The sequence below is a fragment of the Orycteropus afer genome, unplaced genomic scaffold (assembly GCF_000298275.1).
Source record: "Orycteropus afer afer isolate SDZICR_OR568_19922 unplaced genomic scaffold, OryAfe1.0 scaffold00067, whole genome shotgun sequence".
Classification (NCBI taxonomy): domain Eukaryota; kingdom Metazoa; phylum Chordata; class Mammalia; order Tubulidentata; family Orycteropodidae; genus Orycteropus; species Orycteropus afer.
In genome coordinates, this window is record NW_006921654.1 from 5434049 (window position 1) to 5460651 (window position 26603).

The 26603-nt window shown below is 42.5% G+C and overlaps 1 protein-coding gene across 1 annotated transcript in view; it reads left to right on the forward strand.

The window, feature by feature from the left end:
• The first annotated feature begins 9832 nt into the window (after nucleotides 1-9832).
• The window catches only part of SNTB2 (syntrophin beta 2), a 133511-nt gene continuing 116740 nt past the window's right edge, over nucleotides 9833-26603 (forward strand). Inside the window, exon 1 of the mRNA XM_007940301.2 lies at nucleotides 9833-10412. Coding sequence (XP_007938492.1) covers nucleotides 9833-10412 — 580 coding nt within the window. The remainder of the gene's footprint in view (nucleotides 10413-26603) is intronic.

Consider the following 26603-nt stretch of genomic DNA (forward strand, 5'->3'; position numbering starts at 1 on the left):
AGAATAAGTGCTGGTTTTAAAATAAATTAGCTGAGATGAACCCCACTTTCTAGTCTGGAAAGAAAATGTCAGAATTAAAGGTAGATGTGTGGGATGGGAATTAACAAATGATAAGAGAAAAACAGCCCAGTCATTTAAAACCTATAAAAACTCAACTCACTGCCGTTGAGTTGGATCCTACTCATAGCAATTTCTGAAGTGGTATCACTACAGAAATAGATTTACCTACCTTCGTTCTGAGGCATGGCTGGTGGGTTTGAACCGCCAGTCTTCTGGTTAGTACTCAAATGTCTTAGTCACTCCGCCACCAGAGCTCCCTGAAAATATATAGGACAGCCTATTTCAGGGTTGACAGAGAATAGATACAACAAAGTTTATAATGGATGCCACTTACCTCTGCCCCATTTGTTAAGGTTTTCACAGTGATAAAAAACCCAAACGCCGCCATCGAGTCAGTTCTGACTAATAGCCACCCCCATTGGGTTTCCCAGGTGATAAATCTTTATGGAAGTAGATTACCCCATCTTCATTCCGCAGAGCAACTGGTAGACCTGAAACGCTAGCCTTCTGGTTACCAAATAGGTTGTACACTGCCCAGAGCTCAGAGCTCCTTTTTTACAGAGATAGGAGGCGGTAAAGTCAGTAGCTGTAACTTTTTACATCATCTGTGTAAAATAGCTTTCCTTTCCTCGTGGTTGAGTAAATGTCCTGTGATGAGGGATTATCTCCCAGCCTGCGGTGGAAGGTATTTCAGCCTGCTCAGGAGGCTGGAAGATGGTTTAGAGCCTCTCTTCTGTGACTTAAGGAGCCCTGGTAGTGCGGTGGTTAAGTGCTCAGCTGCTCACCGAAAAGTCAGAGGTGCGAACTCATCAGTTTCTCCACAGGAGAAAGATGTGGCAGTTTGCTTCTGTAAAGGTTACAGCCTTGGAAACCCTATGGGACAGTTCTGCTCTGTCCTGTAGAGTCGTAAGAGTTGAAGTCAGATGGCAATGGGTGTTTTTGATTTGTGTGATTGAAACCAAAGGTGAAGTCTCTGATCTACAATTGAATGTTTGTAACCAGAGGGAGGGTCGGATGCCTTAAATATTAACTCACTTGCTTTTTACTGGATGTCGAGCTGTAAATTCAGAGTATCCTTACTGACTGGAGTGTAGTTTAAGGCTTGACTTACTTAACCTTAAACATATAAAACCTTGTGGGTTGTGGGGGTTGTAATTCTGAAAGAGACAGCTCACAGATCATCTGGGGGAAGAAATAAAACTTGTGAAAGTGGAAAACTTTCCTTTGCAACTTTTCCAGCCAGTGATTTGGACTTCCATAAATGGTGTGGGAAGCAAGAGCTTTGGGCCTTGAAATTCTTCCTGACTGGGAAACTTTGAATACACATGAAATAGAAACTGATTGGGGACAGTTAAAGAAATTAGGAGAGGGCAGACAAACCAGCAGTCTAAGAGGAACGCTTCGGTGTCTGTTTCAGGAGGTCTTTGCTTTTGGGACTTGTCTCGCTTAGATGTTTCAAGTCGTTTCACCTTTGGCGTTATGTTTCTCTTTGGTACATTTTGCAGGCTGCTGCTCATACTTGGATTCTACAGAAAAATTTTGATCTGATCCAAAAGAGTCAAAAGAGAACCTACAGATTGGGAAGAAATATTTGGTAATAACATATCTGACAAGGGACTTATCTCTAGAATTTATAGAACACTCCAACACCTCAATAACAAAAAAGACAAACAATCCAATTAAAAAATGGGCAGAAGACATGAATAGACACTTCACCAAGGAGGATATTCAAGCGGCCAACAAACATATGAAGAAATGCTCACGATCATTAGCTATTAGAGAGATGCAAATCAAAACAACAATGAGATACCATCTTGCTCCAGCACTAGTAGCAAAGTTCAACAAGACAGAAAATAACAAATGCTGGCGAGGTTGTGGAGAGATTGGGACTCTCATACACTGCTGGTGGGACTGTAAAATGGTACAACCATTGTAGAAAGCAGTATGGCGATTCCTTCAAAAGTTGGAAATACAAATACCATTTGACCCAGCCATCCCATTACTAGGTATATACCCTAAAGAAGTGAGAGCCATGGCAAGAACAGATATATGCACGCCGATGTTCATCGCAGCACTATTTACAATAGCCAAAACTTGGAAACAACCTAGATGTCCAACAACTGAGGAATGGATAACCAAACTTTGGTACATTCACACAATGGAATACTATGCAATGCTAAAGAATAATGTAGAATCTGCAAAACACCGCATAACGTGGATGAACTTGGAGGACATTATGCTGAGCGAAATAAGTCAGTCACAAAAGGACAAATATTGTATTAGTCCGTTATTGTGAAAGTTAAGGAAAGGTTTATCTATTGGAGGACATTTTCTTTGTTGGTTACCAGGGGTGGGAGGGAAGGGGAGGGAATGCTGTTAGATAGATAGAGATAAATATTGATTTGGGTGAAGAGAAGGGCAATGTACCAAATGTGAGTGACCAATATGGCAGCATTGAGGATGAGAAAGACAGAGAGAGTTGCATGGGCAGTACAAACAACAAATATGAACCCCTTTGTAAATACAAAACTGAGTTGTCAATGAAAGCAAACATGGGTATAGGGACGGATAGATGGGTGAACAAGCTAAACAATTATGTATGTCTAAATGGAGAGTGTATCCAAGATCATATACAGGGTTGGCAGACAATGGGCCTCTCGAAGAGTATGAAGGGATGGACACTGGGAGGAGGTAACTATGGGGAGGAAGTGGGAGGGGAGCTGCTGCATTGTAAATTTTGGTCAATGACATGAGACAAAGTATATGTGAACTGCTGTATGAAAAGTGAATTTACTCTGTAAATCTTCACCCAAATCCTAATAAAAAAATAAATTAAAAAAAAAATTTTGATCTGAGACAGCCTGGGAAAGGTCTTTTTATGCAAACTTGGTGCAAATGCTTTAAAAATTCACTCTTCTCATACTGTAGTTAGGAATCTCATCTCCAAATGAATAGTTCACTCTTTACTGTGGCGATTCTGCAGATTAGAGTGAGAAAACTATACCCTGGAATTTTGGAAGGAAGAGAAGACCATTTGTTTCAGATTTTTTCAAGCTTTTTATTTTTTTAAAAAAGATCACAACTTCCTTTAAATGGAACACTATTCTGAACTGCAGAATATGGTGCAGGTAAAGGTGGAGCTGTTTTGGTGGTTGGGGTGGAAAGAAGGTAGCGAGAGTGTGTGAAAGAAGCCCTGTGACTTAGGTCGTGATTTTTATAAGTGAAGAAACTGAGACCTAGGGGTGATTTTTCATGGGTGCAGAACGCTTTGCTGGAGGTCTGTGGCGTTCTTAGGGTATTCTCCCACAGTCTCTTGGTCTTAGGGACACAGAGGCATGATACACAAAGGCTTTACATTTCATAGGCTATAGGGAAGGTGTTTTAAGCATTTCTGGCTCTGAGTGAGCACTTGATGGAACTACAGACTGAGTTAATGTGGTCATTCTTTTGTCTTAATTATAGAGTATGGTGATGAACAACCTTGTTCATTGTCTTGTGGGAGTGTTCTTAGAATTAATTCCTGGGAGTGGAATTGCTAGCTCATAGTGTGTCCATTCTTTTTTCATTTTGAATTGGTGCAGCCAAATTGCCCTTTGGAGTGACTATGTTCCTATCAGTAGTGTGTGAAAGAGCTCATTTCCTTACACATTGCCAATGTATTGATAGACTTTCATTTTAGCCCATCTAGTGTATTTTATTTTGCGTATCCACATTTACTAATGAGGTTGCCTACTTTATGTTTTGGGACCATTTGGTTAATTGTATTAGTTGCCTATTCATAACCTTTCCCCTTTTCTCCTATGCATTATCTTTTGTCTTTTAAGATGTAGGTCGGTGCTGTCCAATAGAACTCACTGTGATGATGGGGATATTCTATATCTGTGCTGCCCATTAGGGCAACTACTATCCACAGCTCCCTTTCCACTCCAACAACCAGAACGGCTCCACTTTTATCCACACTATATATATGAGTCAGGGCTGACTCGACGGCACATAACAACAACAATATACTGCAGTTCAGAATAATGTTCCACTTAAAGGAAGCTGAGATGCTTTTTTTTCTTTTAAAGCTTGAAAAAAAATCTAAGCGTAGTCTTCTCTTCCTTCCCAAACTCCAAGGTATAGTCTTCTTCTCAGTCTACTTTGCAGGATCTCCATAGTAAAGGGTGAGCGCTTGAAATATGGCTAGTGTGACTGAGGGCCTGAATTTTGAATTTTACACAATCTTAATTTAAATCCAAATAACCACACGTGGCTAGTGGCTACCCTGTTGACAGCACAGAGCCAGACAGCACGGTTTAGCTTTATGTTAATCCTTTGTCTTTTTGATGTTACAGAACTTTATTCTTATTTAACATACATTTATTGAGTCCTTGCTGTATTCTGTGGACCAAGAAGGGCTGAAAGTTATGGTCTCAGCCCTTAGGTTGTGACCTTGAGCTAACTCTTGGAACTGGGAGATATTTAGCAAGGTGGAAGAGACAAGAAAGGAGGCATTCCTTTAACATTTTCAGAGCAAAGGTCTGAAGCTAGAGAGGGCAGAGCCTGTTCAAGAAACTACCTGTAGTTCCTTGTGGTTGAAACATGGGATGTATCAGAATTGGAAGAAAATGAAGATGAAGGGGGCTGTCAGGACCTACCGTAGTACTGAAATCATGCTTGTCTCAAAATCAGGAAAGCTGGCGTCAGAAGGGTGACAGCTTCCCTAGGTGATAGTGACAGAACCGGGAAAACCAGATGAGATTCGTAGAAAAGGTAAGAGGAGGGCAGTTTCCACAGAGGGAGCTAAGCAGTTTGGAATATTGTGTAGAAAAGACAAGTAGATTTGAGTACAGAGTCCTTGAGTCAATGTGTCGTGAGAAACAAAGACCAGTTGGGGTGGGCCTTCAAGTTTGTGGTTAAGAGTTTTCATTCAGTGGAACACATAATTGTCAGTCACCCAGGGATTCACAGGAATGGCACAGTAAAAATGTCTGTTTGTATACATGAGGCACACAAGATGCTGGATGTGGAGGAGGCCAAAAACAGGCTGTTGTGTAGGTTCTTGACTTGGGGTCCACTGATGGGTTTCATGGACTGCATGAGCTCCCAAGACTGGTGCTGAATTCTGCACAGGAGTGTCTGTTAGTCTGTGGAGAGCATTCACCACTTCCCAAAGGCATCCATGGTTCCTCAAATTGGCTAGTGCATTAACCTAGTTGGGAGGGAGTTAAAACTAGGATAAAAAACCAAACCAAACTCACTGCTGTGGAGTTGATCCCGACTCATAGCAATCCCTCCTTGAGTTTCCGAAGCAGTATCACTACAGAATTAGATTGCTCAACCTTCCTTCCAAGGAGTGGCTGGTGGGTTTGAACTGCGAGCCTTCTGGTTAGGAGTCAACTATTCAGTCTGTAGTTCCATCAAGGCACTACACTACCAGAGTGCGCTAAAACTGGGATAGAAGCCTGATACCATAGATGTCAATAAATGTGTTTTGATGTCCAGTAGTATATGAAGGATGAGAACTGAAGCTACTGTAAGACTGCAGAGTTATGAGGCACCGGAAATTGTTAGAACTGGTGATGTTGGTGGGGGATGAGCTTTTCCTTTGGAGCCTCATTTGAATTTCATGGCAAATTATACAATTTCCATGACTGTCAACAAAAAAAACACTGGTGATTTTCCATAGCTAAGTGAATTCAATGAAACTAACCTGCTTAGTATGTCCTTGGTAAAATTTTCCTAAAAAGAAAGACACAACGCTACAAAACTATCACCAGCTGCTTCTCATTATGAATGTGGTGAGCAGATGTGGTTTTCCATAGTCATAATGCATGAGACAGTTAATCCATTTTTGTGGCTTTCAGATGGATAGTGATTTACCTTGGCGGGATGAATTTTTAAAAATGTGCTTACATCAGCTAAAGGATATATACACCTTTTCCTCTTTAATTTCATGTTTGTTACGGGAAAGAAAATAGGTTTTAGGGTATTTTTTCCCTGAAGGCAAAATTATACTGTCCACTGAAATGGACAGTTGATTTCACTGTCTTCTAGTTGGGGAAGAATTATGTGTGGGTAATTTTTCAAAGTTGGACTGGTTATTGAACAAGCTTGTTTCTCCCTTTCACCTCTTCTTTCATAGTAATTGAGCAGTTCTTGCTTTTGTTTCTCTGGAATTGAGCTGCCTTTGTGGTAGTGACCTTCAGGCTTGCTCAGAGCTGCTTTTCGCCTGGGGCCCTCCTTCCTTATGAAATTACACAACACTCAAACCTTGGAACTAGCCCCAGCTACACTAATTCTTTCCTTTGACGGACTCTTGGCATTATCTTCTCTCTTTCGCCCAACTGTAGCTTTTCTACAAGATGTTAGTCACTGAAATTAATTTGGCTCTTTGCCCTTTAAGCCTGGAATCAAACGGTATTATGGCAAACTCATTCCTAGATAAAGTATAGACTCTCGACTGGAGAGTTTCTACCAAAGGTTTTATTATTGCTTCTTCTGAAGGTCAAAAGGTAATAATAACAGCAGCAGATACTTTTTATGTTGTAGCCACTGTACTAAGCACTTTGCATGTATCATCTCATGCAACCCTCACAACCACACTTAGAGGCAGAAGTTACCTGAATTTTTCCCAAGAAGAGACTGAGCCTCCTGACCTCAGCCCCTTGCCCGTTGTCATATAGGTTGTACGTGGCCAAATCAGGATTTGAACCTTGTGCTCTTAATATCCATGCTATACTCTACGTACACTGTAAGGGAGATTTAAAAAAAAACTGTTCTTTGCATCTTCCCTTCAAACCTGATGGTTTGAGAAAGCACAGAATCAGAGCCTGAGTCACAGAATCTTAAGATGAAATTATGGAACCAAGAGAATGAAACTAACCCCCTCGTTTTAAAGTAGCAACGAGCCCTGCCCCATTCTGAGAAATAGTAAGAGAACAGCTCGAGCAGAGGAGAATAGATATTGATAGGTGACAGGAATGGAAGGTTATTAAGAATTATCTCAGCCGTTTTCTTTTTTTAGAGGCAGATAAAATAACATCCCTGTTCAAAGAATTATCTAACCTTGTCTCACTGTCCTTAAGAAGCTGTGGAAACAGATAGGTCCTCTTTTTATTTGTAGATTTCATTTTCCACAGTAAGTGGATTTCCATGACTACTTGAGATTTCCTAGATGGTAATTTTCACTCTGCAAGGAACCAGTAACCTTCAGAGAGGTTATTTGAAAAGACTACAGCGCAAGACACTGAATTTCAATCACTCACATGTTTAATGAGTTCCTTCTCTTTGAGGCAATATCCTTGGAATAATGGCCTATAGAAATAAGTCGCTGGGTGGTCCCTGCCTTCCTGTAGTTTATCATCTATTTGGACATATCAACCAGGCATTGGGGGGGGGGATCTTTCAAAGTAAGAATCCCAACCACTTGGCTATGCAGGGAAACCTGGGATAAGGATCTTGCCATGTGAGAAAGTGGTGGAAGGAGGCCAGAGGTGTTTGGAAGACAGCATATGTGAAAGGCATCAGGGAACACCGAAGTGAGTTTGGCAGATCCAAGAATGGCGAAAAGTTCATTTGGGTTCTGATGGAGGGCCTTGTAAATACACCTTGAAAATTTTGTACAGATACATTACAAACATTTCTTTAAGGAAAAATCTCCATGTACTCCAAATAACCCATCTCTGTTAGCTTCTCTCTACTCCCAGGGTTAAATATTTTGTTATATAACTGGCTATCTTATATAAGTGCCCTCACTTTTAGTTGGAAGATCTGACTTCCTCCAATTCTGTTGACCAAAAAGGTCTTGATAGTCTTGGAAAGACTCTCCAGCAGTTCCCCTTTGCTAATAAAAGTGTCCTCAAGTGCCCACCCCCTGGGTGATTATGGATGCAAACGTGTTAAACAATAGCATCCCTGCTCTAAGGAATTAGCTGCCAAGTGCTCTCTAATAAGCAGAAATTCCCATAACCCCGGCCCCTGGGGACTCATGCCTCAGCTGGAGCGGAGCCAGAAGTGTCTGTGACTGCTGCACTTTGGCACATCAAGACCCGCTGCAACATCGAGCTGGCCTTCCTGCGGCTGAATTTAAGAGAGGGCTGGCGGATTGAGCTTTTGCTGACATTTGCAGGTTGGAAAATCCTGTCCCGCTAATTGCAAAGAGGATTCTGCTTTGCAGATTGATTGTTTTGTTAAATACTTTTCTCATTTTATATTCTTTCTTCATTTGGGCTCTGGGTGCTTCCCAGCCTCTAGTTTTACTGTTTTAACTCCCAGTACTGGAGGCTCTTTGGAAGTTTCTGCCCACACATGAATGTGCATTTATAGTGTGGTGCATGGACATGGCTCATGAACTTCAATGTGTACTTCATGAACAAGCAGGTGTATGGTCCCTTTTTTGAAGAAATTGGTGCACACTCCCTTTCTTTACCTCCACCCACAGAATGAAAGCATGGGGTTTTGCTTTAAATGCTGTGCTGAAGGCAAGTTAGAAAACATGATTCCATGTTTTTACTGAAAGCCAGTTTCTTAGTTGTTTGATTTCTGGACCCTCATTTTTGAGGGCCCAGCTATGTAGTGGAAACACTGGACCAAGAGGCTGGGAGGCCTGAGCTGTGGTCACTGCTTCCTCACTGGGGACTCTGGACCAGTCTTTGGCTCTCTGGGCCTCAGTTTCTTCAGCTTTCCAGCCCATGAAGCTGAAAGAAGCCAGCGGACTGCATCACCTGTGTTTGCGTACCGGCTGTTGCAGGCTCTGCAGTGGGCATAGCATTGCGTGTGGCTTTTGGCCCTGGGATGTCTCTGTGAACTGGATAGAAGCCTAAACTCACCTTACAGTCCAAATTTTACATACACTTTCTGGGGATGCCCATCTCCACTTGTCCCAACAGAAGTCTGTGGCCCCCAGGCTAAGAAAGATCTATAAAGTTCAAACTCTTCATTGTTTGATTATATGAGCTTTTCACACTCACTCTGCTACCTCCACTGACCCCATGCTCTTTTCATATTGGAATTCCGGCATCTTCCTAAATAACCATCATTCTGCAAATATCTTTGAGGACTTCCTACAGGGCTGAAGAAGACATGGTCCTCTCTTGCATTTCAGGCAAGTAAACAGGTAATCTACAAAGCAGAGTAACAAATGCTGGGATTCATACCTGCGGACCTTTTCTTATTTTTTTCTAATGTTTGAGCTATCCACCCTCTATTGTCACCTTTGTGAAGTTGTCCCCCACATGTTCCTTCCACTCTGCTCCTGGGACATTTTCTACATATCACAAACCACATACTATAGCACCTAGTTGGTTGGTTATGCGTTTTCCTCTCCCACTAGACTGCTATTTCTCAGCTGTGACTACGTCTCGTACAGCTCATCTCCAGCCCTCTAAAGGAGTCCAAGCAAAGGGCTGAGCGCTCAGTAACTACGCAATGAACTAGTCAACGCGAGAATGAACAAGCTACCCAGATGTTGCAGGACTGCAGAGTGCTTCTCGAAGCTGATTTTGCATTTTGCCTTCCGTGCCCAGGCAGCTCCTGTGAACTGCATGGTAGAGGTCAGGGGGTTGAGGGGCGCTTGGGCAGCCCACGTCCGGTGAGCAGCTACAAGGCACCCCTCTTCGCAACTTCTTACCCTCCCGGAAGCTGTACCGCCAGCCTCTCTCTGCCGCCCCGCCCGCGCCGGAAGGTGGGCGTGACCTCTCATGAATAATGAATCACCACCGGGGGGGGGGAGTGGCCGGACCCGCCCCCTCGGGCGGGAAGAGGGAAGCGCCGAGGCTGCCTGACTGGAATGAGGGTAGCTGCGGCGACTGCGGCGGCAGGAGCAGGGCCGGCCATGGCGGTGTGGACGCGGGCAACCAAAGCGGGGCTGGTGGAGCTGCTGCTGAGGGAGCGCTGGGTCCGGGTGGTGGCCGAGCTGAGCGGCGAGAACCTGAGCCTGACGGGCGACGCTGCGGCGGCCGAGTCCGAGCCCGCTCTGGGGCCGGCGGCGGCCGCCTTCAATGGCCTTCCGAACGGCGGCGGCGCCGGCGACTCATTGCCTGCGAGTCCGAGCCGCGGCCTGGGTCCCCCGAGCCCGCCAGCACCGTCGCGGAGCTCGGCGGGCGAGGCGGGCGCGTCGCCACCCGTGCGCCGAGTGCGGGTGGTGAAGCAGGAGGCGGGCGGCCTGGGCATCAGCATCAAGGGCGGCCGCGAAAACCGGATGCCGATTCTCATCTCCAAGATCTTCCCGGGGCTGGCGGCCGACCAGAGCCGGGCGCTGCGGCTGGGCGACGCCATCCTGTCGGTGAATGGCACCGACCTGCGCCAGGCCACCCACGACCAGGCCGTGCAGGCGCTGAAGCGCGCGGGCAAGGAGGTGCTGCTGGAGGGTGAGCGGGGCCGGGCGGGCGGGCCGCGGCGGCGCTCGGGCTCGCCGGCGCGCACTTTGTTTCTGCCACCCTGCCCCTTGGGCGGAGCGAACCCGTTCCCTCCTCCTCGGGTTGCTCTCCTTCCCCTCTGCCTATGGCTGATAATCTCCTGTACCCCATCTTCTGGAGCATTGAGGGTGGAAAAACTGATGCTCCTTGCAGAAAAAGTTGAGCAGCCGCCGAAGTGTGGCGTGCACTCTCAAGTCAGTCTTGGCTGCGATTTCGTAAGGAGCAGCCGCGTCTGAAGCCCCCCTCCCCCGCCGCACGATAAGCTGTGGCTAAGAACTAAGGGAGCCCGGACGGCTCGAGTTTGCAGGTCTCGCTTTGCTTGCTGAGAATTGCCGCGGTGCTTCGTTCTTTACTCACCGCTGGCTCCCGGAGGCCGGCGGATCTATTAAAAAAAAAAAAAAAAAAAAATCCATCCAGACTGATGCCAGCAGTATACTTGGACAAACCACCCAAACGCTGGTTAATTTATGGGAATTTAACCCATCATTGGCTCTCAACAATAACCAAAGTCGATCATAGCACTTCCTTGAAGCCAGAAAGCTGAAACAGCAAGTTTGTGTGGTTAATGAGCCTTGTTTAACAGTGGAGGCTCATGTGTTTGAACAGTTACTGCCAGCTAGAGTTATGCCCCTTTTACAAGAGACTGGTGTCAGCGTCCTAGCACTGACAAGCATGTCGTTTTTATGAGAAACTTGACATGGTAAATCACGAGATACATTTGAATAGCCAGGAACCTTCTTTATCTTGGTTAAGCACTAGTCTGCTAACCGAAAGGTGGGTGATTCGAACCCACCAGCCACTGGGTGGGAGAAACACGTAGCAGTCTGCTTCCATACAGATTTGCAGCCTTGGAAACCCTGCTCTGGCCTACAGGGTCTCTGTGAGTCGCAATGGACTCCTCGGCAACGGGTTTGGTTTTCTGATTTAAGTATCTATGTGATCTGTAATCCGGATCTTGTATGAGGAATTGATAGAACTAAGGCAGAATTGTATCTCGTACCTTCTAAGGACGCATGCATAGTAGAGATGATAGTGTATTGTAAATGCTATCTGAAAAACCAGTTACTGTCTTAAATTTTTAAACGATTGGCTTTTGCTTGTGGTTCAGTCATTCAAAAAATACTTATTGCCACCTCAGTAAAAGAGGATATAAAAGGAGAAGATGCTGTCCGTATTTGGTCTTTATGTTGAGGAAATGATAGAAAAAATGCAAACCAATGTACAGTGAGGGAAAGACAAATGAAGTTTGTGATGATGTGGTGCAAACGACATGAAATGCCAGGGGGGTGCAAAGTTAGGAAGTAGTTAGTGGAAGTGGGGATTAGTGAGGGAGGTCTTTTTCAAGGAGCTAAATCTTGAGCCAGGTCTCCAAGGAAGTGATGGACTTAGGCAGAGATGAGTCAGGAGGGTATTCCTAGCCAGGAAGGATAGAGAAGGGGTGGGGTGGGGCCGGAGACAATCAACTAAGAGGCTGGGATCTAGCTTGGCAAAATGATTTTCACTCTTTGCCAAATGTATGCATGAATATTTGGGAAAGTATTCGTTTGAAAGTAAATAATGTGTTCCAGTTGTTAAATTTGTCCCACCTTTATAGTACTCTATTTATAAATCCTTTTTATATCCCACTTATAGGTGGGGCTAGAAGAAATTAATAAATTAGCATTAGATTGTGACTTGAATAGTGTGTGTGTAAAAAATTTTTTTTATCTTAAATGAGTACCATTTGTCTTAAATTAGTACATTTGGTTATAAATTCTTAGAGCCAGAATACTGAATTTAAGGAGCTCTGGTAGCATAGTGCCTAAGGCACTTGACTGCTCACCAGAAGGCTGGCGGTTCAAACCCACCAGCCACTCCTCGGAAGGAAGGTTGGGCAATCCTGCTTCCGTAGTGATACTGCCTCAGAAACCCAAGGAGGGGTCGCTATGAGTCGGGGCCGACTCGACGGCAAACAACAACAACATATAGTACTCAGTGATGATCAGTTAAACTCTTTATACTATACTTTTAAAAGAAAGAAAAGCCAGTTATTTTTTAGCTATAGTTTGAACCTGGTGTTCATACCAGTAAAATGAAAACCATCTAGTGAAAGTTACCTAGTATTCACTCGCCTGAAATAGGCACATGTGCTTTCAGAAAGAGTTTACAAACAGCAGCATAATAATATATTTATTGAATGCCTCTTTACCAGACACACAAGTTCTGCTTTATTTTCCCATTTGGTAAAAGACAAGCAGTTTTTGTTCTCATAGGTGTTGGGAATATGGTGGGTTTATGGCATTGCATTTTTAAGCCAAGGGGTATGAAAAGAAAACTTCTCAAAATGTACAAAATCACTGAGAACAGTGTTTCAATTAGAACCAACAGTATGTAAAACTGAGAACTGATACCCTATCCACTTTTAAAAGATAAATTTTATGCTTGATTCTTAAAGTTTTCAAGCCGCATTGCTCTCCCACTAGATGACTCAAAACATGAAAAACTGCCTTTTACATAGCACCGTGATGCTCTTTTGTGGTGTGGGCAGGGAATCTCAGGCATGCCTTTGCCACCTCCATGCCAAGGAAAACTGTAGTCTCTGGTTGCCTGTGGTTAGGGACCTGAGCAAAAAGGTCCCTTTTCATCTCAGGATATTGTTCATTCATTCATTAAACATTTATTTTATTCAACATCTACCATGTGGCAGGTTTATAAGGCTTTTTTCATTGGCTGATTTTGGGAGAAGATTGCCAGGTCTTTCTTCCTAGTCTGTTTTAGTCTGGAAGCTCTGCTGAAACTTGCCCACCATGAGTGATCCTGATGGTACTGAAAATACTATCCATAGTACTACAAACTGACAGACAGGTGGTGGTCATGATTCAGAGCTACTCAAAGGCAACTAACAACAACCACGTGCTAGAGGCCCTGGGGAAGCTTAGAGTTGACAGAAGAGAGAGATAAGTAAATAAGGGGTTTAAAGTGCCTCTAGGGAAGGCACAGGGCAAAGGAGAGAGAGAGAGAGGTCTACATAGATCCTCAGTGGGAATCAGAGGTTGCAGATGCCTGCGAAAACCAAAAACCAAACCAAACCCGCTGCCATCAACTCAATTCCAACTCATACTGACTCCTTAGAACAGAGCAGAACTGCCCCATAGGGTTTCCAAGACTGTAGATCTTTACAGAAGCAGACTGCTGTCTCTGCCCAATGGAGTGGCTGGTGGGTTTGATCTGCCATCATTTTGGTCACCACCCCACCAGAGCTCCTTGCCTAGGAAAAGGTTGATGGAAAAGTTGAAACTTGTAGGAAGCCTTCCCCTAAGTAAAGAGCTCTGTATCAGTAAGACACAGAAGTGTGAGACATGAAGAAGTTATCCTGCCCAGTGTTGAATACCAGCAAGGATTTTGTGATCAGACTGACCTGGGTTTGTTTCTGGCTCAAGGATTTGTGATGTCCCTAGGCAAGTTATTCAGCCTTGCAAAGCCTTAGCTTCCTCATCTATAACATGAGGATGGTAATAATACTGCTCTTGGGAGAGTTTTTATTTTGGGGCATCAATTTATGTGCCAGGCACTTTTATAGGGCTTGAGAATACAGTAATGAACACAAACCAAAGTCCGTGTGAGGAGGGTAGGATTGGGTCATGAGTATGCCTTGAGACTCAGAATAGCCAGCATACCAAGTGGTTAAAACCCAGCACTCTGTTTGACCTGAAAAGAAATACAAGATAAGAATAAGAACTGTTTGAGGTGAGTGAGTTGGTGTTTCTCGGATGCAAACCATTTTTTTCCAATCTTGTTTTGCTGTTTTTCTGTCATCTCTTGCAAAGGCCAACATTTTATCTTTAAATTTTGCATTTAGTTTTTCATCCCTTTGATTTTTCCTCATCCTTACTACTTACTACTCAGAACTTTAAAACTTGCCAGGTAAGTATATACTTGTATTTTGGCTAAGGTGCTGTGGTGGTGGTGTGGCTAAGGCATTGGGCTGTTAACCAAAAGGTCGGTGGTTCGAACCCACCAGCTTGCTCAGCGGGAGAAAAAGGAGGTAGTCTGCTTCTGTAAAGATTTACAGCCTGGGAAACCCTATGGGGGTTGTTGAGTTGGAATTGACTTGATGGCGGTGGGTTTGGTTCTTTTTGGTTTATGTTTTGGCTAGTGACTGTTTTGTACTGATGTGAAGACATGGCACATCAAATAGCCTTCGTATTAATTATGCAGATTATAGGCATAAATGAGTGACTCTATTCACCTGTCATATATTGTATGTTGAATTTACTGTCCTTTGTCCTAGAAATAGGGTCTATTCCAAAAGATTCTAGAATTTATATATTTAAGGATATAAAATTGTCTAAGTAAAATTAGACTACACATCAAAAAGTGTTCAGAAGTAGGAAAAATGGTATAAAATGTCCAGTTTAAGGTATAATATTTAAGGAAATATCAATATTTTAAAGCATTTCTCACTGGGATATTATTAAAAATCATTTTTTATTGCCTAAATATGATTCTAAAGTATTATTACCAAATCTTCTGAAAAGGAAGTGGTTTAAGTATGTTGAAGAGGTGGCCTGGCATGAATTTAACTTCAGAATTGTAAATAATTTTTGCATCCAGAATGGTCTGAGATCTTGAGTGTCATATATAATAAGAGTTCTTTGTGTGTGTCAGGGGGACATGTAACAAATACTGCTGATGTTTTTAGGCTGCTAAGGTAAAGAAGCTGGTTTGGATTCCTGCACTAACCACTTTATATATTAGACAAGTTGAGAGTGCCCTAGGAAAAGCATTTTATGTTTTGTTTGAGACTTTGCATGTATATTCATTATATTCATTTATCTGTCTCTTAGAGACCACTAAATTGTCAGGATGTTTGTGTTTTTGTGCTTGTCTCGTTTCTTTTTGTTTAACTAGCTTCTTTGTGTTTTACTTGAATGATTAGATATGCTTGTATGAGAATCTATGTCTTTATCACCAGATTATTTCTTATAGAATCCCCTTCATGCTAAAGTATGATCCCCAAGTTATTACCAAAATATATGGGAAATTGATTGATTCTAATACAGAGTGGTTATGAAAATTCTAAGAATATTTTCAGGAATTATAACCAGGCCTTAATTTAGATCTCAGCAAGAGCCTTCTGTCTTCTGTTCCCTGCTGGGTAGTCCTTCCTGTATAAAGGTTACTTTACACTGTGACTAAATGTGTACCTTTGTACATTAGGGGTATGGTATATGTGGCTGTGGAACAGTGTTGCTGTTCGCAGATGACTGTTCAAGGACCCGGTCAGTGTCATTAGCTATGTTAGCACTTGTTTTGGGTTTTTTTTTAATGCATTTTATTGAAATATAATTTATGTACAGTGAAATACACAAAACTAAAGTGACATGGGTCAGTGCATTTTTTTTTTTTTTTTGCAGTGTTCCCTCCCTTCCCCTCCCACCCCTGGCAACCAGCAAAGAAAGTTTCCCTTCATATATAAACCTTTCCTTGACCCTCCCACAACAACAAACTAATGCTAAATTTGTCCGTCTGTGATGGACTTATTTCACTCAGCATAATGTCCTCTAAGTTCATCCATATTACGTGGTGTTTTGCAGACTCTACATTATTCTTTGGTGTTAGCACTTGTTTTATGTGCAGAATGCAAGCCAGTGATATTATTGTCGTTCAGTTTGTTAACATGCTGAACTAACTGAACAACAAATAATACCCTGGCTTGCATTTTCTACATTAGAGTGTAACAATGCCTTACGTTTTTATCAGGATTATATTTGGATTATCTACATATTTTTATCTATATTTTCTCATTAGATCTTTGCACAGTCTTTTGAGATGAGTAGGATCTCTGATAGCTTAGTGCCTAAGGCATTTAACTGCTAACCAAAAAGCTCACAGTTCAAACCTACCAGCCACTCCTTGGAAAGAAGACTGGGCAATCTACTTCTGTATAGACACTGCCTCGGAAACCCAAGGAGAGGTTGCTGTGAGTTGGGACCAGCTCTGACGGCAGTGAGTTGGTTGGTTTTGATTGAGATGAATGGACTGTTTATCTTTGCTTTACAGATAATTAAACTGAGATTCACTGAGGTTAAATGACTTACCCAAGTTCTTTTAGAATTTTTAGGGGAGAAATTTTCATGTTTCTTTTGGGAAGGAGGGAAAATCTTTCCTGGGATTTTAAAGAATGTAAAACATCATCTTACAGATGACAGATAGAGAGGTTAGGTAATATGCTTATGGTCACTTCATGAATTTCTGGTGAAATTTGGACCAAATCCCAGTCCATTGCTTTCTCCCCTGAGCCATGCTACCTACAACCAGTCAGTTCGATCTTTAAGCATCTCCTGTACATTATCACTCGGAAGGAAGATTGGGCGGTCTACTTCCTTAGTGATAAGCCTCAGAAACCCAAGGAGGGGTTGCTGTGACACAGATCCAACTCCACGGCAGTGAGTTTGGTTTTGGTTTTGTATGTTATCATGTTGCAGTGTGTTGTAAGAGATAAGGGTGCAGAAGAATTTGAATGTGGTCACTGTCATCAAAGAACATAGCATGAAAATTAGTTGAGAAAACTACTACATAGGGAGTAATTATTAAAATGTGTAGTACTAGTTCTTCAAGAGTTCTCTGAAGGAAATTATCAGTGGGGGATGGAAGTGTTGAGTCTGATTCATGGCAGAAGAGAAATTGATCTGAGGCTTGAAGTACAGGTTGCATCTTTTTAGATGGAGGGAAGACAGTCCAAGTAGAGTTCCTAAAACAAGGAAATGAGGAGAATGGCTAATTGGAATGGATTTGGGAGAAGAAAATAAAGTTGAGTAGATTGATTGGAGCCAGATAATGGAATGCTTTGAAACCCAGCCAGATGAATTTGGACATGTTTCATTGTGTCAGTCAACATTTATTAAGTACCTACTGCAAATAAGGTGCTGTGGTACATGCTGGGAATTCAAAATTGAGAGTAATCCCTGCCCTTTAGGGGGTGAGAAGGCAGTTATTTCAGTGCTTTAATAGGAGTGAGACACTGTGGCTGGAAGCAGAGGTTAGAAGTGTGAAAGAAATAGCATGTCAAAGGCAAGAAAGTGATAAATAGCTGCTATGTTGAAAGAAGTAATTCAGCATGGGTAAGGTACAGGAAGTATGTACCAGGACAGCAGGCTATAAAGGAGGGCGGGAGTGAGATTATGAAAGGCCTTGTATGTATTACCAAACAGTGGTCTCCAAGTGGTGTTTATATTTTTAAGCTAATGATAATAATAACAGCAACACCAACCTTTATTAATACCTAATACATAGATGACACTGGTGCTTTCACTTAGTCTTTAAAGACCATCCATGTCTCAACACATTTGGTAAAAAGGTGACATCCTAAGGGGGGAGTGGAAGCGGCACAAAGCAGAGGGGTTGGTAGTGATGTCCCTGTGATATTGCAACTTACTACAGTTTTCTTGAGCCTGGTTGAGTGGATTTATATTATATTATCTGCTTTTAACTAAATTAAGCTTCACAAGGTAGGCCTGTAGCTTGCAGATTTGCACATGTATACACACACACAACCCATGGATTAAAGATAATTCCAACACTACAAGTAATAAGAAAAAGATAGAGCTGCCTTTTTACTCCTCATGGGAGCTCTTTATCACATTTCATGGTAATCATGTCTGCCAAGAAATCAGCCTGTAAAAGTGACATTTTCCAGTTAGTCCAAGGGACTGGTGGACCATGGAAACCTCAGCCTGCGTGACCCTGAGACTACAAGAACTAGACGATACATGGGTATCAACGCCAACCGCTTGGAAAGGGATCAAAATTGGTGATCCTGGATACAGTAGGAGAAAAATGTGAGCAAAACTCAAAATCATAAAAAAGACAGGCTCACTAGTCTGTTAGAGACTGGTGAAACCCCCAAGACTCTGGCCCCTAGTCACCCTTTGGGCCTGGAATTGAACTCACTCCTGTGGCTTAACTTTCAGCCAAATAATAGACAGGTCTATGAGGTGAACAGTTACACCAGGAAGGTGTGCTCCTTAGAACAATAAACCATGAGCCATCAGAAGGGCAGCAATGGCATAGGAAGAAGGCTCAGAAGGCAGGAGTGCATAGAAAAGAAGGACACAGGGAAACGGTAACCATGTGGAGGAAGGAGGAAGAGAGATGTTACGTTGTGGGGATTGAAATCAATGTCACAAAACAAAATGTGTGTGAACTGTTGGATCAAAACACAAACGTGCTTAGTAAACTTTCATCCAAATCACAAAAAGTCGAGGGGGAAAATGTTTTTAAGAAGACTATTTGAAATACTCATTTGTACATTTTATCATTAATTATGAACTTTACCCTAAGAATGGGAGCTCTGGTAGTGTAATGCCTAAGGCACTTGACTGCTAACCAGAAGGCTGGCGGTTCAAACCCACCGGCCACTCCTCGGAAAGAAGATGGGGCAATCTACTTCCGAAGTGATAATGCCTCGGAAACCCAAGGAGGGGTCGCTGTGAGTCGGGTCTGACTCGACGGCATGTAACAACAACAACACCCTAAGAATATATTACACTTTGAGTCATATAGTAGCTAATGATGGTATTACTTCTTTAGGTTTATTTTAGTGTTTTTCATCTTGATCTAATTCTTAATTTCTACATTTTTTATATGTTTTGTAAGATATATGCATTAATAAATGTTTATAGATTGAGCATGTATATATTAAAATTTTTACTAATAGGAGTGTTCTGTCTGAAAGTTTAAAGAGACCACTGCTATGGGTATGGAAGCCACTGAAATGCTTTACGTGAGGGAGTCATGTTTTAGAAAGTCATGAGTGGCAGATGGAGTATAGGACCTCAAGACAGAGATAAGGGAGAGCAGTTACGGCGCTGTTGTGACACCATAAGGACAGAGAGCCTGGATGAGACAGTGTAAAGCTGAAAATGTTAAGGAGATAGAAGCACCGAAACTAAATGATCAGTTTAAGGGCCGAGGGAGAGAGTAAAGTGGAGGATAACGCTCAGATTTCTGGCTTCAAAAACAGGGTAGACTGAAATGACATTGAATGGGGGAGGAACTAGTATTTTGGGTAAAGATAAGCTTGGTTTTGCACATGTTGAATTTTAGTTGCTTATATGACATACTCATGGAAAAGGCCAGTAGCAGGTTGAAAGCACAGGTCAAGTCAAAGAGACATGTCAGAACTAAGATGAAGATTTATAAAATGACAGTGTAGATGTGGTATAAGTGAAGCCATGAGTGTGGATGAAATCATCAAGAAGGAGTACAGATTAAAAGAGAAGAACTGAGGTGGAACTTCAAAAAGGTAAGGTAAGGGTCAAGGAAAAAGAATTTGGAAAGGTATGGTAGGGGCAGTAGGAGGGGAGTCTGGAGAAAATGGTACGGTAGAAGTCAGGGAGGCAGGAGCTTCAAGGAGGAGGAGGAGGTGATCAACAACTTCAGATGGCACAGAAGCCAAGAAAATTGAGGACTCAGAAGAGTACATTGGATTTGAACATTGGTTAACAAGATCGTTGGAGGACTACACAGTGTCAGTGGAGTGACAAGAGCAGAAGGCAGTAAGTAGACGGCGCTTTTAAAAAGTTTTTCAGCAAAATAAAAGAACAGTTGAGTGAAGTGTCCAAAGAAGATTTTATTTTTGTGGCTGTTTGCTTTTTATTTTGTTTTGTTTTGAATGGGAAAGAATTGGGCATTTTGTACATGGAGAAAAGGCCAACGAGAGGAAGAGATGTTGAAGGGACAGGAAGAAAGGGTGAAAACTGATGCAACCTGTTTTTGAGCCAGGAAGTGACATGATGAGAACAGAATTTTTGGTTGGCAGGAGTGGAGGCACTGGACTCAATGCAAAGAGGAAAGACCAAAGGTAGGAAAAACTACAGCTGTTGTAGTAAAAAGCAATTCAAACTGGAGGTGATAAGGGTTTTCATTGGGTAATGGTAAGGAATGGCAGTAAGACCAGAGAGAGGAAGATGCAATTCAGGAAATATTTTAAAGCAGGCGATTCTTACAAGGGGACATAGCAGAATCTACTGGGGGCATGGGGGTGGCAGGGAGGTGGTGCTTTTTCTGTCTAGACAGCCTCCTCCTAACGGCCCATGCACCAAAAACTTGATATTTGTGGAAAATCTGTGAGCCTCTGTTACTGGCATGGGCGTTTGATCTCCCAGGAACATGGGAATGGAAAATTGAGAGCCAGTTTTAAAGGAAGAAATGACGGATTGGATCTAGAGAATTAGTCCTGGGATATCTATCCAAGGCCAGTAGAAGAATGGTTGTTATCAGTGTAAAAAAATGGAATAATTCAAAGGGTGTAAAACTTATACCATTTAACTTGGTTGTAAAGCACTTATGTGATATGTGATAGTTGGAGCTGTGTGTCAACTTGGCTGGACCCCAATTCTGTGTGGTTTAAGCAATTGTGATGTGAGTTGTTCCAATGATGGTGCGGTGTAGTAAATTACTTAGTGTGGCTTTTCTACCCATAAATCTTTGTAAACTCCAAGGTGGGATTTTGTATGAGCAACTGAGCAGCCCCTGATTGCTGAAGCTATCCACCTGGGTTATTTCTGTTGGGAGCGGCACAATACAATGTTCTGGGAGGTGCCCACTCTCTCTCACGTGCTTAGAGTTCTGATGCTGTGATTGGCTAGTTTGACCACCCTTCTAGGCTCAAAAGGAGGCCTCCTGGAGGCAGAACTCTCTCTGACTGCTGGTGGAGGAAGACGTGCTGCCAAAAGAGACACGCACCCCTGAAAGAGACACGTGCTGCTGGGAAAGAGCCGCAAGAGACACGCATCACTGAGTGAGACACCGAGGGACCAGCACTGCTGGAAAAGGGACTGTGAGAGACTCTTGGCTGAGGGACGGTGGGCTGGGAGAGAGACTGAGCGTTCTTCCTGGACTTGAGTTGTAGCCTGGTGCTTCCCTAATAAACCCTGTAATCTGTGAGTTCTGTGTGGCCACTGCAGCAAATTATCGAACCCAGGAGAGAGGTGGTGGGTGCTTTGGGAGGAATGGTTGGTGAAAGGGCTGGAGGGAGGCAGCATGTTTGGCCTTGCAGTAATAGGCCTTGGGTTACTGCTGGTAATCCTGCCTTCCCCTTGTAGGGTTAGAGGAGGTCAGAACATGTGGCCTCCTTGCCGTTTTTGCAGATGGGATCAGATGTATATGTTTTGAGCAGCCAGTCCGTTGAAAGGGAGTTTGCCTAGAGGTGTGGCCTGCTTCCAGTATATTTATGGACATCCTGGGAAAAGAGACACTGTTTTGTGGATCGGGATTCTGTTGTGCTGCCTACAACTGTCCGTGGCCTAGTAAGGAAGAAGTATTGATGACTCTAGACTTATTGGTAAGACATATGCGTGCTAGAGGTTGGGAGATTAACTCAACAGAAATTCAGGCACCTTCCACCTCATTGAAATTTCTAGGGGTCCAATGGTGTGGGGCATGTGGAGATATTCCTACTAAAGTAAAGGATAAGTTATGGTGTCTGGCTTCCCCTACAACTAAAAAGGAGGCACAATGTCTGGTGGGCCTCTTTGGATTTTGGAGGCAATATATCCCTCATTTGGTTGTGTTGTTGCAGCCTATTTATCAAGTGACTCTGAAAGCTGCTAGTTTTGAGTAGGGCCCAGAACAACAGAAGGCTCTGTAACAGGTTCAGGCTGCCGTGCAGGCTGCTCTGCCATTTGGGCCATATGATCCGGCTGATCCAATGGTGCTTGAAGTGTCTGTAGTAGATAGAGATGCTGTTTGGAGTCTTTGGCAGGTCCCTATTGGTGAATTGCAATGCAGACCCTTGGGATTTTAGAACAAAGCCCTGCCATTCTCTGCAGATAACTACTCTCCTTTTGAGAAACAGCTTTTAGCTTGTTACTGGGCTTTAGTAGAGAATGAATGCCTAATGATGGGCCACCAAGTCACCATGAGGCTTGAGCTGCCCATTATGAACTAGGTGTTGTCTGACCCACAGTCATAAAGTTGGACATGCACAGCAGCACTCCATCATTAAATGGAGATGGTATATCAGACTTCCAGCTCAAACAGGACCTGAAGGCACAGGTAAGTTTATGAGGAAGTGGCCCAAATACCTATAGTCTCCACTCCAGTCACATTACCTTCCCTCTCCCAGTCTGCATCCATGGCCTGTGGGGAGTTCCTTATGATCAGTTGACTGAGGAAGAGAAAACTCGTGCCTGGTTTACAGATGGTTCTGCGCGATATGCAGGCACCACTTGAAAGTGGACAGCAGCAGCACTGCAGCCCCTTTCTGGGACTTCCTTGAAAGACAGCGGTGAGGGGAAATCCTCCCAATGGGCAGAACTTAGAGTCATGCATATGGCTGTTCACTTTGCATGGAATGAGAAATGGCCAGATGTGCGATTATATACGGATTCATGGGCTGTGGCTAATATCTTGGCTGGATGGTCTGGGACTTGGAAGGAGGATAATTAGAAAATTGGTGACAAGGATGTATGGAGAAGAGGTATGTGGATAGAACTCTCTGACTGGGCCAAAGGAGTAAAGATACATGTCTCATATGAATGCCCACCAAAAAGTGACCTCAGCAGAGGAGGACTTTAAAATCACGTGGATAGGATGACATGTTCAGTGGAAACCATCCGTCCTTTTTCCCCAGCTGCTACTGTCATTGCTCCATGGGCTCATGAACAAAGTGGCCATGGTGGCAGGGATGGAAGTTATGTATGGGCTCAGCAACGTGGACTCCCACTTACCAAGGCTGATTTGTCCACCGCCACTGCTGAGTGCCCAGTCTGCCAGCAGCAGAGACCAACACTGAGCCTGCAATATGGAACCATTCCTCTGGGTGATGAGCCAGCAACGTGGTGGCAGGTTGATTACATTGGACCACTTCCATCATGGAAAGGACAGCGTTTTGTTCTTACTGGAATAGATACTTTGGATATGGATTCGCTTTCCCTGCACGCAATGTTTCTGCCAAAACTACCATCTATGGATGTACAGAATGCCTTATCCATCATCATGGTGTCCCACACAGCATTGCTTCAGATCAAAGGACTCACAACTCAGCAAATGAAGTGCGGCAAAGGGCCTATGCTCATGGAATCCACGGTCTTACCATGTCCTATCATCCTGAAGCAGCTGGAATGATGGAATGGCCTCCTGAAAACACAATTACGGCACCGGCTAGGGGGCAATACCTTGAAGGTTTGGGGCAGTGTTCTCCAGGAGGCTGCATATGATCTAAACCAGCGTCCAATATATGGCAACAGCCAAAGAAGGGCATTACTGTACTGTCTGGTGTGATAGATCCTGATTACCAAGGGGAAATTAGATGGGCATTATATAATGGAGCTAAAGAAGAATATGTCTGGAATGCCAGAGATTCTTTAGGATGTCTCTAGTACTACCATGTCCTGTGATTAAAGTCAATGGAAAATTACAGCAACCCAATTCTGATATGACTGCTAATGGCCCAGACCCTTCAGGAATGAAGGTTTGGGTCACTCCACCAGGCAAAGAACCATGAGCAGCTGAGGTGCTTGTTGAGAGCAAGGGAAATACAGAATGGATGGTAGAAGAAGGTAGTTCTGAATATCAGCTACAACTACGTGACCTGTTGCAGAAACGAGGACTGTTATTGTTATATTTCTTCATTGTGTATGTGCATCAAATATTTTTGTTTCCTTCTGTTGTGGACTGTGAAATGTAAATAAAGTTAATGTGTTTTGGTTGTATGTGTGTTAACATATCATATTAGGTGCAAATATGACTTTATAATTGTCCTTATTTAGAGATTATGTATGGTTAAGAAGATGTGCACAACTGCCAACTTGACAAGAGGTGGACTGCGATAGTTAGAGCTGTGTTTCAACTTGGCTGGACCACAATTCTGTGTGGTTTAAGCAATTGTGATGTGGGTTGTTCTGATGATGGGATCAGATGTATATGTTTTGAGCAGCCAATCCGTTGAAAGGGAGTTTCCATAGGGCTGTGGCCTGCTTCCTGTATATTTATGGACATCCTGAGAAAAGAGACAGTCTTCTGTGGATCGGGATTCTGTTGTGCTGCCTACAACTATCTGTGAGCGAACAATCCACCATTCAGACCGGAGATCTTGGATTCATCATTTGTTGGAGTCAGCAGCCAGTATACTGCCTACCAACCTTGAGCTCCTCAGCCCCTGCAGCTGCGTGAGTCAGGAAAAGCCTTCAGCTTGACGTTTGATCCAAGAACTTTGGACTTGCCAGCTTCTATAAGTGTGTGAGCCATTTTCCTGAGATAAATTTCTCTTTCTCTCTGTATAAGCTTTACTGGTTTTGTTTCTTTAGAGAACACAGTCTAACATGATGTAACTGTCTGTTACCAGTGGAGATTGAGAAAAATGTTTAGTTCTAAACATTATTCTATAATTAGTGACACAAATTGAGAGTATTTTTCTTTGTACGGTCTTTTTTCTAGATTAAAGAAAGGAGCTTTTGACTTCCTGTGGAGAATGGATGGCATATTTTTGTGAGTTTAAAATTTTGTATCTAAAGAAAGACAATTGATTTGGTTACTTTAAGTGCTTTTTTAAGGAAGGTGCACTGATTCCTTCATAAAATTTGTGTTCAGTTTCATTGTAAAAGCAAAATTATTTATGTAATAATTTTGTATATGAAAAAAGTGCTGATAATTATGATATCAGTAGAATTTCCTTTTGGAACAAATGAAAGAGGTACAGAACTCAAATTTGGTTTTATTTCTTGATCTGACTCCCAAGACATTACTAGAATGCTTTGACAAATCACCACTTAAAGATATGTGAAGTACAATTTTTTTTTCTATTTAGTTTCTGCAGAATTTTTCTTTCTACTGTCTTGTGACCCTCTTGTTTTTAAATTTGTAAATTATTTGGAAGGCTTTAAGCAATGTAAACTTAATGGGATAGAGAGATGAGAAAATTGAGGTAATGTATCTTTGAGTTTAATTAATCTGTCATGTATATAAAATATTACTCCTCACATATGGAAAATGGGAAGTTTGTATTTTTTCATTGAAAGAGATCCAGAAAAAGTACAGAGTATACATTTAAAAAAAAAAAAAAGTTTACATCCAAATAGCAAAAATTTAAAAAGACAAGATAGTTGTCTTATTCAAGGCTCTTTCGATTTCAAAGTACAGAAATTTATTTTTACTAGTTTGTATAAAAGGATGGATTACTATAAAGGTACCAATGGGTCTTAGGAATCCAGGAAAAAAGCTGGCTCTCGTTTCTCATTTCTCCTGATCTCAGTGCTTCTCTCTTCCTCTCCGAGCACATCCTGCTGTATAAGCCATGTTCTCATCCTTTTATGGTTTCATTTTTAATATTTAACTCTTTACCTAAAATTTATTTTGGCATATGATATACAGTAACTGTTATCCAAATTGTTAACTGGTTGACTCAGCACTATTTGTCAAATAATTCTCTTGCATTCTTAGTTCTGATAGATTAGTAGTGGCTGCCTGCCTAGAATGCCTGGTGGGAAAAGATTCCAAAGCCATATCTGGGTTCAGCAGGAAGTAGTGCTATGATTTATTAGTGATGTCTGCAGTGAATGTACCAGAGGGTGAGGTCTAGTACACATACTATATATCTGTCACCCTAAGACTGATCTGTCCTTTTCTCATTGATTTGAAATATACCTTTTTTAAAAAAGAGTTAATTTTTCACATTTTAGGAGCTGATTTTGGATTTTCTGTTTGAGTATTTTGTATCATATCTGGACTGATAAACAGCATAATAATAAACAAGGAATTGAAGTTGTCAGTGATTTCATTCTACTTGGACCAGCAGTCAAGAAATCGAATGACATACTGCATTGGGCAAATCTATTGCAAAAGACCTCTTTAATGATTTAAAAAGCAAAGATGTCATGTACACCTATCCTAAACCATGGTCTTTTTATTTGCTTCATATGCTCATGAAAACTGGACAGTAAAAAAGGAATGCAGAATTGATATATTCCAGCTGTGGTGTAGTGGACTGCCAGAATAATGAACAAATTGATCTTAGAAAAAAATACCACCAGAATGTTTCTTAGAATTGAGGATGACAGTTGTGCTCACTTATGTTGGGCACATCAGGAAAAATTAATCACTCGAAAAGTACAGCATGCTTGGTAAACTAGTAAGTCATTGAAAATGAAGGAAAACTTTCAG